Source organism: Paramisgurnus dabryanus, chromosome 5, assembly GCF_030506205.2.
Source record: "Paramisgurnus dabryanus chromosome 5, PD_genome_1.1, whole genome shotgun sequence".
NCBI classification, from domain to species: Eukaryota; Metazoa; Chordata; class Actinopteri; order Cypriniformes; family Cobitidae; genus Paramisgurnus; species Paramisgurnus dabryanus.
The window spans coordinates 18,710,320-18,724,040 of NC_133341.1; the positions used below are offsets into that span (position 1 = coordinate 18,710,320).

Sequence of the window (13,721 nt, forward strand, 5' to 3'; positions counted from 1 at the left end):
TAAAGCATCCACTGATTCTAAAACAGTATAAACTCTGTGTGTGTTTTGATCATTGTTCTGAATCTGGGGCCTCATTTATAAAGCGTGCGTACCAGGTGTGCCTCATAAGCCTTGAAAAGTGAAGCCTCTGGCTCTTTGATCGCCCCCCGGTGGCTGGCTGCAGTACAAGTCATAAACCCCGCCCTTTCCATTGAAACGAATGGGACTCTGCTCTAAATAAAAAAAATATTTACACTTCCAATAAAAGTTTCCGAAAGATGGTTTTGGTCCTTTCAAGTAGTTGTTATCACGCTGATATATATTCAAGTGTTTATTATTGTGGTAAGTTTCATTTTAGCTAGTAATTTAATGCTATAGAAACGGGGCGTGTCGTTATGATTGCCGTGGTTGAATTGGTCGACCCAGCGTTTGGGCGGAAGTTTGATACCGCAGCTCCGCCTCTGGCTCCACGGACGATTCCTTCTGCGCATGCCTTGGCTCCAAACTGACATTTTTACGTAACATGGCGGCGACCGTGGTCGGGCATTTTTTGCTTCAATTCATTACAATGGTGGGAGGCGACATCGCACATCCATCATTTTTACAGTCTATTGTGCGTACGCACAGATTTGATCGTAAAGTACACAAAAATCCACGGAAAAGTCCATATTTATAAAAACTGCTTTTGACGTGGAAAAGTGCTTAGCGCCACATCAGGGTCTGAGCAGACATACGCACTTTTGCTTATCCAATTGCTGCAGGTTTTTGGAAATAAAAGCCATTCTTGTGGCTGGTAAAAGATTTAAACATTGACAAGCGCTCTTTTATATGTCTATGACATTACTTGGGCATTGTTCAAAGGGGTCATATTATGAGATTTTTTTAAGATGTAAAAGAAATCTTTGGTGTCCCCAGAGTGCGTATTTGAAGTTTTAGCTCAAAATACTCCACAGCAGATTTTTTTATAACATGTTAAAGTTGCTAATTTGTAAGACAAAGTTGTGCCGTTTTTGGGTGTGTCGTTTAAAATGCAAATGAGCTGATGAAGTGCAAACACCGATCACAATGATGGTGGTTTGTTGTAATTGAATCTCAATTGTGCTTTCAAGTACTTTTTTATTTCTCTCTCTCTCTGCACTAAATGGAAGTGCTGTGGTTGGATAGTGCAGATTAAGGGGCCGGTATTATTGTAATTCGCCTTGCTATCTACCTCACAAAACAGGCAAAATCTGAACGACCTAATTTTTCACACGCTTGCAGAAAATGGCTTACCCAAACAAAGTCACTGGGTTGATCTTTATCACATTTTCTAGGTTGACAGAAGCACTGGGGACCCAATTATAGCACTTAAACATGGAAAAAGTCAGATTTTCAAGCTATGACCCCTTTAAAGGCGGAGATCTGAAACTGCTCGGCTGCGTGCAAGTTAATTTGCGATTTAAAGAATTGAAAGGGGTATGCACGTTTTCTGCGTGTACGTTCGGTTTATGATGCATTTTTGATAAATGATCCTAACATCAAATGTAGGATGGTTTCTACGCAGCATTTTATAAACGAGGCCCCTGATCTTTAACAAAAATGCAATTATCTCAGCTTTTTGCTTACAATTTTGTATTTTTTTTTAACTTACCTATATTTTAGAGGTGATTAAAACAGAACAAATGAAGATGGGATACTTTTTTTTAAGTAGAGGGTCTGTTGTTTCATTTGATATATTGTATGTTTATATATTTAAAGAAGAACATTTTCTGGAAGGCATTAAACTTATGAAAATCATAAAAATGCTGGCGCTAGCAACTATCTTTTGGCGGGGAAAGAGTTACAAACACTCAAGTGCAATATTTATGGAAGCGATTCAAAGACATAAAAACAAGTATAAAGCGAAAATAATTATTGCTTTTTCTGTCTGTATATTGCACTAAGGACATAACAGGAATCACTACATAACTGTATTGTACTGTATTTACCAACAAAATATCTTTATGCACTTGCAGGACAAACTTGAATCTAACAGTCATAGGAATGTCACTTCACATGCACTTGCATCTTAAAGATGCTCAAATGTGTTATAAGAAATACCCTGTTTATAAAAAAATTGTAACATTGAACATTACTGCACTATGTTTTGTATTTCATTTGTTTACTTCTCTGTTGTCCAGCGAGAGAAATTGAGATTACTTTGTACTTGGTACAAGCATGATAAATAAGTATAAAATCACATTACCAGCATACTGATATCTCACTACTGCGTAAAGTGCTATAGGAAATCATTTCAAAACTACGTATCAATACACAAATCTTAACTTGGGGAATCTAGCACAAACATACACAAAATTCTGTATAAAGTATGTATGTACAACCTCCCGCATTTCCAGATCATTAACATCCCATACTTGCAAAATTGCTGATGCAAAACCATTGCTGATGTAGAATAACAATATGATATCATTTGTTCACGTCATGTTAGGCATCTTGGAAAAGAGATACGCTGACAACTTTACAATGATATTCATTTTGTCCAAAGGTACCAAAACTGTACCACAATAAGTCAATATTTAGCATATTTGAAATATATCCAGTTGGTGCAGAAAATTCAGTAAATCGAATAGCTGAAAAGTCATCAAAACCTATTTCATGGGAAAATACATTTCAGCACTGATAAGCTGTCACGATTTTGTGCTTTTTATTCGGCTTTTTCTATTAAAATGTGCAAAATCCGCACAGACAAATTGTCTAAGTACTATCACTGTCAAATAATTATAAAAATGCTCATCATGGTCTAAACTGATCATTGCAACAACAAAGTTCATGCACTTTAAAATCACGGATCACTCACAGCTAGAAAACTGCATCCGAGTACTGCGGATGCAGTTTCCACCAAAACATCAACTTCTTATTGGTTACCTGTAATTGTAGCTATACGAATTCAAGGTAGCACTGTGATTTAAATTGGATCATTGCCTTGCTTGAAATAGACATGCTCCCACACCACAGGTTCCCACGCGCAGAAGAAACCCCAGAGGTTGCGCAGGGTTCCACGGTCGAAAGGGTTTTCGTCTGTGCCGCAATGCTTGAGGTAAGAGATTCTGTGACGAGACATGAACTCCCACGTGGTGGTATTTAGAGATACCAGGTAGAGGTGAGACCCCAGGAGGAGCAGCACAGTTAAGGATAACACTGCCACCACCGCTGCCGCTCCCAGCAGAACACCATTGGTCCTCAACCACAGCTGCCAGGTGGGGGCATGACTGAAACCTGACCTGTAATGCGATTTAAACACAGGAACAGGTCTGATTTTTGAACTTGAGCAGGCACTGAGTCTGGCCTAGCAAACACATAACTTTACTCACCAGGCCATGTACAATCCCCACAGTAAGACAATGAGCTGGACAGCCAGATAAAGCACAAACCAGCGATGGTTTCTTTCCCCGACACAGTTCTCTATCCAGGGGCAGTGATGATCATAACGCCGCACACAGTGCTGGCAGGTCTGGCAGTGTTTGGATCTCATGGGTTGCTATTTAAAACATTTAAATTCATTTATTTTCCACACAACTATTAAGTAGTGCATTTCAACAATATCATTAGAAATGACGCACCTGTACCAGGCAGTGACCACAGCGCCGCAGACGCAAGGATTTGGTCTGAGGAATCATGTCCTGTTTCTCTTCTGTGATGCCAAGTGTGAACTAAAAATACAGTGAAATGTATTTCTGAAGTCTGTTTATTCGGCAGAAGTAATACATGCAGATGGTGGGTATAAATAGATAGATGCTAGTGGGTGATTCTCGCGAAATTAGACTTATGAGGTGTAATGAAAGTAAGTAAGTAAATGCAAAGTAAGAGTATCAAAATAAGCAGCATACAGTTACAAACATCTCTTCATGTAGTATTTTGCACATGATTTCAAATGACGACATACAAACCAATTTTGTTTTTTCCACATTTGAGAAAATTTTCATTACCTCAACGTGTCCATGATTGGATTTGGGTTCTTTGACATGGAAATATTTATAATTAAAAAAAATCTAAAAAATAAAAAGCTTCAGTGCATGTTATACTATAAACATTTACAGTAAAGAAACATGTGGAATTTGGTGATCATTGGTAAATGTAGAGACAATAATAAGGAATATAAATGTGTCCAAGACAAATTTTCTCATCCTCCGCAACAATTTTCAATCATTGTTTAAGCCCTCAAGGAACTAACATTTCAAAAAAAATAGTGGGAAGGGACAAAATTGACTGTGACACTCAAGATGGCTACCAGGTAAGCAATTCTTATGTTAAAATTTTGTTTGTCAAAGTACCTAGACAACTTTTTAGTTCTCATTACGGAAACATGAGTTTGTAAATGCATATATTTAATGTAATATCATGTTGCGGTAATGACAATTTTTTTATAATGATAATCTAAAAAAAATTAAATAATTCTATAGGAAATATTTTTTAAATCCTCTAAAAATAATGGTTATAGTAAATTCAGAACTTAATTTTATATGTGCAAAAATGGCTTCAAAGGTTTTTAAAAAATTCTGATGCTGGACACCTTCTAAATCTGGATTTCGTGAAAATCACCCTAGTGTCTCTATTAACTGACCTGCAAATCACAGTCATCAGAAAGGACAAAACCAGGATCCATGAGTGAAACTGCGAAATACAGCAGCACGGACACCAGGACCAGCAGGACAAACAGAACTGGCAGTGCAAGCTCCCCCGTCTCCTCCTGTTTCCGGAGGTCTGCATGACAACAGATTATATTGGAGTGAAATGAAGGGTAGTAGGGTTGAATAGTTAAGCGGGGGCCTCAAGATTACTTTAAAGGGCACATATTATGCCGATTTTTTTACAAGGTGTAATATAAGTATCAAGTGTGCCTAGAATATGTCTGTGAAGTTTTAGCTCAAAATAACCCGCAGGTCATTTGTTATAGCATGTCCAAAATGCTCCTATTTCATGTGTGTACCTTAAACAACAAAAACAGAAAATGTATCCATGGGATTTATGTGGGTGACATTTGTAAGACCAAATTGCAACATGCTTCTATGCCTGTGTTAAAGTTCCACTGTGTAGATTTTTTGCAGCATCTAGCAGTGAGATTGTAAACGGCAACCAACGGCCCCATATAGTGGCTCACCCATAGATATACATAATAAAAGCTAGATGCAAATAGAGGTTGACGTCCTCACCTGGCAGCCATATTGTCACACTCAGCTCGCTCACTCGTAACATTGTGATTTATTGGTGCATGTACTTTTTAAGTAACCAGAACTTGCTAAATTTTCTACCGATTTTCAAACTGTTTGGTTTGTTAAAAACATAAGAACATCAGAGATGTACTTATGACACTGCATACTTATGAATAATGTTCATGAAACATGGTTAACATAACGTTCTTAAGAAACCAAACCATTTGTAAATCTGTCAAGATTTCAGCGAGATAAGACTGTTTGTGTTCATGCAAATCACTCGCCTTACATCAAGTACCACAGAGCCAGCCGGAAAGCTTGCCTGTGACAAGATGGCCACCGGTGATGACGTTAGAGACTTCGCTGTAAGACATCTAGCCTTTATTATGTATATCTATGAGCTCACTTCTCCCTTTCGAATTGCATAGAAAAGTTACAGTAGCTGCCACAGGACAAACATGTAGGGGTGCACCGATAAATGCTGATATACACTAATAACACGTGGCCGATAACTATTCTGAATCGCACAGCCGATATTATTCACAGCTATTTTATGTACTACTGCTTTTGATCAGTAAGTCCTTATCGATCTGAAATCACTGTTAGTTTGAGTAGTTTAACACATGCATTTGAGAAAGCAACACTCATCAAACATAATCATTATACATATTCCTTATTATCATGAAAATAACTGAAAAGGTTTGAAGAACAGCAATATAATTATACTTAATTATTTTCCTGGAGCTGCGCGTGTGTAATGGTTCTTCTTTTGCCGCCCATATTGAGTTTCTGCACGAGAGCGCCCTCTGGATTTTGGATGTAGCGGCATTTCACCGTAATTCATTGAGAAGCATAGCAAGCATCATCGGACGATTTATCGGTGAACCCCTTCCTATTCAGTATAGTTAGTTAGTTTTCTAATCTACTTCAATTACATAAATGTGTATACCATAGTAGAACTGAATATTACAGAGTAATAAAGTGTATCATAAAATAGAAAATAGTCAAGTACACCATGGTACAGTAGAGAGGGGTGAAAGAGTGTAGTAGAGCATAAAATACTGTATCTAACGTTAGAGGGCTACTTTTGGATAAAGTCTACTCAAAACTTTTTGTTTTACTTGTTGATTTTATTTTATTTGTTGATGTTTTATCATTATTTAAAAAGTTAACATACATAAAAGTAGCCAATATAAAAATATGTAATAAATAAATATTTAAATTAAGCCTATTAATTGAATGTGCTTTGGCGGGCAAATTACAGACTTCGTGCGGCAGCATGTTGGAGACCAATATAGTAGAACAGAACATAGCAAAATAAATAATGTAGTGTGGTTATAGGGCTTTTCTACACTTTTGATCTGTGGGACTGTAAAGACTGCAATTATGCAGCTAGAGGTGTGAAACTATATTGTGCAGATTATATATGTTCACCACATCAGCACATCCACAGATAAAACACAGTATACTAACAGTATAAGAGCACTCACCGGTGTCGTGGAGGAAGAGGATCAACGTTATCACCCATGTCAAGATGACATGAGCAGTCCTCACCAGAAATCCTGATCCGAACACATTTTTAAACATCCTAGCATACTTAACTATAAACACCTAAGCACGCGTCTGCTGTTTGCTCGAAACGAAATGCATCTTATTGTCAAACTGGCAGATTTCTATAAGCAGCTAGCTGGGTTAGCCAGCTCATAAGAAGACCCCATGTTAACGTTACATTCCAGCTGTCAGTGAGCTCCTACGCATCCTACAGGAAATTCCAGCACAAAAAACATTTCGCTGACAAAATCATTTTTAGCCTAGCATAGCGATCTGTATGCTGCACATCTAATGCATTATGGTATGTAGTTTAGTAACGTAACTGAAGCGCTATACTCGGTTATAACAGCGTTTCTTTCGCTCTAATAAGCTTGTTGATTCCGTTTGCTGGTTAGATACATGTCACGTTTCCTATTGGTCACCGGTGGTCATGTGACCTCTGGATGGCAAATAAAGAGACAAACGATAAAAACACATTCTCTGAATTATAAAGGAATTTGATTTTATTTCTATTGTAAAGCATTATAGAATCAATAGCTTTTTTAATTCAAATGTGCGCACGTTCTGTTTTTCATACTGGTACAAACACAATTTATGTCATTTTTTATTTGTTCATTTAAATATTCTCTGATGAGGAATTGCATTGTTGGTGAATCAATATAGTTTGCCTACATGTTTTTCTATGTAATAACTGATTTGTAAACATCCCTTTGCATACCTGAGCACAACACTTAAAGGGATAGTTCACTCAAAAATGAAAATTCTGTCACTCTTATGTTGTTAAATATGTGAATAAATGGAAGTCAATGGGGCCTCTGATCGATACAAACATTGCTCAAAATATCTTTCTTTGTGTTCATCAGAACCAAGAAATGTATACAGGTTTGTAACAGCATGAAAGTTAATCATGGCAGAATTTTTTATGTTCGGGTGAACTATACTTTTAAAGTTAAACTTTCTTTCATATTAAAATACTATGTAGTCTGCAAAATATTATTTGCTTCATTCACATCAAGATAAAAGGGAGACTTCAAGTTCTTCTTTTTTAGCAGCTTTTCCAGGCCCTGTAAAGAAGTGACAGTAGATTCATTTGTCAGTACTGGTAAAATGACAAAGAGAGATAGATTTTTACTTTACGCATGATTCACCTCAAAAAGCTTTTTTTTAAAAAACATTGACTGTTTTAACATAAACATTAACTTCAGTTTAAAGACAATTCTCCAAACATAGTTGGTATTGAAACATATACCAATAATAATGTGTCAACTTACCTCACCAAAGTATGATACCAGAGGAGAGATTTCACAGATTGCCGAAGGGTCTTCATTCTGTGCCATACTGATAAAGAAACAAAGAGATAACAATGTCAGTCAACACAAACTCCTCCCCCTGCTGTCCATCCCTTGGAACTGCCTCTAAATAGATGCTTTTCTTCATGGTAAGATAAACTACTTGTGTTGTGTTTATCCAGTCGGAAAGTATAACATTCCTAGTATAAGGGTAAAGATTTGTGTCAACTTTAATATTATAAAATATTTTACATTATTATATTTAATTTTTAATATTGTTTTACCACCTATGTTTTGGGGCGATGGGTTTATCTTGCTCATCCAAAACGTTTCCACCAGCTGCCAATACCCAGCGGTAATGTTGTGCTAACAAGGATCGGCGAGCTGTAGTTGGTGTGTCCAGAGGAGCCCCATCAGCATTTTTCAGGGGTGAAAATTCCTCCTCTCTCGGTACCTCAAGGGCAACAAACTTCCTGTATCAAGAAATGGAGCAGTAAGGTATATGGCAGTACTCATATTTGTCTCAGAATCAAAACAAATGATGATTGTAAAATTCACTTTGAGAACTGAAAGACGTCGAAGACAAATTTCTCCATTTTGATGCCGTTGGGCTTGACCGGTTTTATCAGGTTTCCCTCTCCATCCACAAATGGCACTTTCTTTATAGCCAAGTGCTGGGTCAGCTGCCCTTCAAGGTTTCTAAAAGAAAAATAATAACATAATTGTGTATAACAAAAATAATGTTAACAGTACATTGTTAATACATATACGTACATATTGACTATACAAACAGCATTCTTTTTTTAAAATATGAAATATAGTTATACATATGTGAGTGTATGATAAACGTGTATGTGTATGTTTCAACCAATCAGAATAAAGTATTCAACAGCCAATTATATATATAACATACACATGTAATACAATAATGTGTCTTAATGTAACAAATATCGCCCAAAGCAAACACTGTTTTGTTAACCGTGCACACATTCAAATTGAAGAAAAAGGATGCTGCCAACATACTTAGCTACTTCCTGCAAGAAGCCTCTGGTGAAGAAATGGTTGCAGATGTTTCCAGCACCGAACAGGAGCTCTCCTTTAGGATCTCGCAACTCTGCAGTCTCTGGTTGAATCTCGCTGTACTCTACTACCTGATATAGGCCATCTACACGACACACTACTCCAACAGGCTCGGCGGGATAAGCCTTTTTCACCACCTGATAAAAATGAAGATAAATAAAGCCGTTCAAGAGATGAAATTTACACATGAATGCTAAATCTAACCTAAAGTATGAAATCTTTAATACTTTCTAATAAAGAAACACTGCATCAATGTAGCAACCAGAGAAAATTTGGACCAATGAACTCCCCTATATATAAAATTATATAAAAACTAGAAAAGCATATGTGGGACATTCAAATGCCAGGTTGCTTGTGTATATGAGTATTTAATCACACAAATCTAATATGGTTTAGTTTGACTGCTAACTCAAACAAGCCTTGGAAGGGCAAACAGATAAACTAAGATAAGGACAGTTTACCTTGCCACCACAGTCTGCTCCTTTATTTACACAAAAGCCAATAAAGACTGGATCTGCCAGCTTCACCAAGATGTTGTCCACACAGTACACATGAAGATACTCCACCCCTCTTCTCTCCATGTCCTCTAGTATCTTGTTGTCAACTAAGGCCCGATAAAGGCCACCATTTCCATCTGATGAGACCATAAAAAATAGAAAAACAAACATTAAATACAACTAAATACTCTTTATATCATCCTGTTGTCACATAACTAATTCACAAGTTTGCATTAACATGTAATCAGATACAATAATGATCGCATATTTGGAATAGGGTAATAAGGAATGAAGATGGAATAAGAAGGCTGCAAAAATGTCACAGGAATAATGTGACAGTATTTATACTGACCTCTTCTCACACTGATTGGTTGGATAACATGATCATGCTTCTCTAGAACTTTGTTAAACTATATTTTAGATAAAATATCCTTTGCTATATTGGTTTTATTTAAGTGAAATACACTTTAATAATACAATTAGGGCCTATGAAACCTCCTATAGGTCCGTAAGTGATGTGCATCTTCATTTAGTTCTTCTGTTTGAAAGAAAATGAATGATTTGTAACCTGGTGCCATCGCTATTTTGTTCTTCTTCTCCAGAATGACTTTTCCATCAAAGCCTACGGCTGGTATCATCCTCTGCTCAAACATGACCACATTGGATGGGCAAAGACCAAAGTAGCCATTATCCTTGAAGAACTTCTCTGTGGGCGCCAGGGTGAACTCACTGGTCATTATGTACCTATTAACACATCATTAAAACAGTAAGACCAAGTATGTTTTGACCAAGTCATTTTTTGTTGGTAGAGGTTGTTCATAAATTACGTCATGGGAGTTGTAACTGAAATGCCCTTACCATGGTACTGTGCACCTACAGCCATGCTTCAGATTGGCCAGCTCTTGCACCTTCTGGATACGCTCAGCCTGGATCTGGTACAGTGTTTTTCCACTAGGAAGCCCAACATTGTACATTCCTTTCGGGTATGACACACCGAGTCTAGTCCCCTGACCACCAGCTAACAGCAAAACAGCCACTCTGTTCTGAGAAATCTGCAATAACCCTGCATAAAGAAGTTTAATAAAAACTATAAATAATGTCATGCAAACATACATACAGTATGGTACACAACAATAGGGCTTGGCATTATATTAAAGTGGATATTTCAAATGACTTTTAATGATGTCAAATAAATCTTCGGTGTCCCCAGAGTACATATGTGATGTTTTAGCTCAAAATATCATATAGAGAATTTATTATAACATGGTAAAATTGCCACTTTGTAGGTGTGAGGAAAAATGTGGCATTTTTGGATGTGGCATTTTAAATGCAAATGAACTGATATCTGCCCTATATGGCAGTGCTGTGGTTAAATAGTGCAGATTAAGGGGCGGTATTATCCCTCACTGACATCACAAGGGGAGCCACATTTCAATTGTCTATTTTTTCACATGTTTGCAGAGAATGTTTGATCAAAACTAAGTTACTGGGTTGCTCTTTTCACATTTTCTAGATTAATAAGCACTGGGAACCCATATAGCACTAAGACATGGAAAAAGTCTGATTTTCATGATATGTCCCCTTTAAATATTAGAGACCAGTCTGATAAAAGACAATGGGGAGCTTTTTTAAAGAGGCATCCTTTGTTTCTCTAGGGCTAAGTTATGTCCCATAGGAAGGACAACTTGAAACGAAACTGGAAAACAACGTGATTGCAAGTGCTGACAGTGCCAGAAATCCACATCCACGAGGACAATTTCCCCAAATTTGTTCCAGCCACTAACCTAAGTTTTTTGTTGGGTCATTTTTATTGGGTCTACCAAAAGAAAATCTATTTTTACTCTAGAGAACACGAGAAAAGCCGACGATTACCGTCGACAGTTTGAAATATACCGAGATAAATGCAATTACTTAGTAGTACAAAATATATAGTGCATTAAAAAATACTTATTTAAACCTCAAAGTTCATACAAGTCCTTGCCTCTGTAAGTTACCTTCATCATCCCACAGCTGAATTGTTTCTTTGTCACTTTCACGCACACTTCCAATGAACTCCGGCGCAACGGGCTCCATCCGCGCGTCAAGCCCAGCATCAGCGCTCTGTTGTCGGCTCGCAGCCGCTACAGCGCCCCGGCAGTGCTCCAGTAACTCCTTCGGCTCTAGCTGAGATATCTCATCCAACAGCTCGCTCCTCTCTTCTGCAGAAAGTTCAGCCCAAAACTGTAACACATGGCTCTGTCCTGCAGCATGTAACCTTGCTTTAGCTTCCTCGAACGAAATCATCTTTTTCTACTGTAAAATTAACACATTAGTGATGTGACAACAAAACCCCAACACGACTACCCACGTCTAAATCCGCCCGGAACTATCGGTCAAAGCTGAAATTGTAAAATAAACGCATTTACGCAGCCGTACTCAATTTGTGGGATTACAAAAAACTACTGTGAATCCATATTTACTTTATATGAGTCATTTCGGGACACCCCCTCGGCATAATTGTGGCCGTGTTTGCAAAGACAGTGAGCTACTTCACTGTTGTTTCGAGAACACGCAGCTGCCGTTCATGCGGCGCTGCAAGAACCGACAGACGGATGACATCAAAATACCGCGAAATCACACTGTGGAGTCTGCTGTTGAGCCGCTCTCGCGGGGTTGTGATGTCATTAGGTTGTCGGTTATAGCGCAAACCGTATGAACTCAAACAAGGCTACGGACAAAAGGCTGTCTGCAGCAGGTAGGGAGCTCACTAGGTTTTGAAACACGGTCTTTATTTTCTCTAGCACTGCGGATGAATGACTTCCTCACACTTTTAACCACTGTCATGTGATCAGTCTTGTGCTGGTCTGCTGAGTCTTTCCACCTTTGCAAACAAAACTGTCAAACAACTTCCCAAAAATCAAACAGAAATGTCTAGGTTACTGATTTAAGCCTCGATTAATAACGATTTATAATATACAAATAAATATATAAATATATATATATATATATATATATATATATATATATACGATTTATAATATACAAATAAATATATAAATATATAAATATATATATACGATTTATAATATACAAATAAATATATAAATATAAATATATATTATTCATGCTAATTTCTACATTTACTAATATCTGTTAGCATTAGTTAATGCAAAATTAACTAACATGAGCAAACAATTACAATTTACATTGAAAAGAACTAACATTATCATAGATTAGCCAAAGAACACTGTAAAATAAGTTGCTTATTGCAAGTTCATGCAAGCTAATGTATTAACATTTATAAAGAGATACTATTGCAAGGTGTTAACAAAACTTATATTAACACTGAAAGTATTGTTACTTTATTATTTAGTATTGTAATATAATACTAACAAAAGCTGACCTTTATGCTAATTACATCGTATCTTCACACAAAACTTTACATTTCTAAAATATTGTGGCTACTTATTTAGTTTACAGTAATTTTAAACCATCCCATAGTCACATAGGAGCTGTCAAGTGAATAATAACATCTTCCATAATCAGAGTCAAGAATAACTTTATTTAAGTTACCTTACAAACATAAATATTTTTACTCTACATTCACTTTATGCATTCTCCAGCATACAGGACAACATAGATTTGATTTTCATTGTCCAGTAAACGTTTTTGCATTGATTTCAGCATCCACTTAAACTTCACAGATGTGTCTTCACATCTAGATATGTTTGGATATATTTGAACATTGTATTTATGATATTCAGGGGACTCCAGCAACAGTACATATTGATATATACATATATATGTGTGTGTGTGGCAAACTCACAGAAGCCATAACATGGCTATGGCAACAGATGAACTGTAAGGCTATAGATTTCAGATTTCACACAGATTTCAGATCTCTCCATCAAGAAAAGTGGAGAAAGGTGCAAAATGCAAAACATTGACAAAATAGCCGCATCTGTTATGGGGCGGGCAATAGAGCTTTGAAAGCCAAGTAAAAACTTGACAGTGCAATTTGTGCATATTTAGACCAGACACGCATAGATGCATTACAAAACTGCATTGATTCAAAGGGATTAGGGTCACAGCTGAGTTCAGTTAGACTACCATCAGGCCACAGAAGGGTTAAAATTGTGTTACATTTCCCAGATCTT

General features: G+C 37.0%; 2 protein-coding genes across 3 annotated transcripts; both read right to left on the reverse strand.

Moving 5' to 3' along the window:
* Positions 1–2,839: 2,839 nt before the first annotated feature.
* Positions 2,840–7,119, reverse strand: zdhhc12b (zDHHC palmitoyltransferase 12b). Its single transcript, XM_065249992.2, has 5 exons — positions 6,659–7,119; positions 4,580–4,719; positions 3,579–3,668; positions 3,330–3,496; positions 2,840–3,239 (listed from the first exon to the last, which is right to left on the reverse strand). The coding sequence occupies exons 1-5, from the start codon at positions 6,753–6,755 to the stop codon at positions 2,924–2,926; spliced, it is 810 nt and encodes a 269-aa protein (XP_065106064.1). The 5' UTR covers positions 6,756–7,119; the 3' UTR covers positions 2,840–2,923.
* An 85-nt stretch (positions 7,120–7,204) lies between these two features.
* Positions 7,205–12,100, reverse strand: uap1l1 (UDP-N-acetylglucosamine pyrophosphorylase 1 like 1). Of its 2 annotated transcripts, none has more exons than XM_073814685.1 (9): positions 11,580–12,100; positions 10,444–10,648; positions 10,154–10,329; positions 9,550–9,722; positions 9,032–9,225; positions 8,567–8,707; positions 8,293–8,481; positions 7,991–8,057; positions 7,205–7,783 (listed from the first exon to the last, which is right to left on the reverse strand). In XM_073814685.1, the coding sequence occupies exons 1-9, from the start codon at positions 11,866–11,868 to the stop codon at positions 7,694–7,696; spliced, it is 1,524 nt and encodes a 507-aa protein (XP_073670786.1). In that variant the 5' UTR covers positions 11,869–12,100; the 3' UTR covers positions 7,205–7,693. The 2 variants fall into 2 exon arrangements, with proteins under 2 accessions (XP_073670786.1, XP_065106211.1); XM_065250139.2 differs by having other exon boundaries at positions 8,296–8,481; positions 11,580–12,099.
* Positions 12,101–13,721: the final 1,621 nt, after the last annotated feature.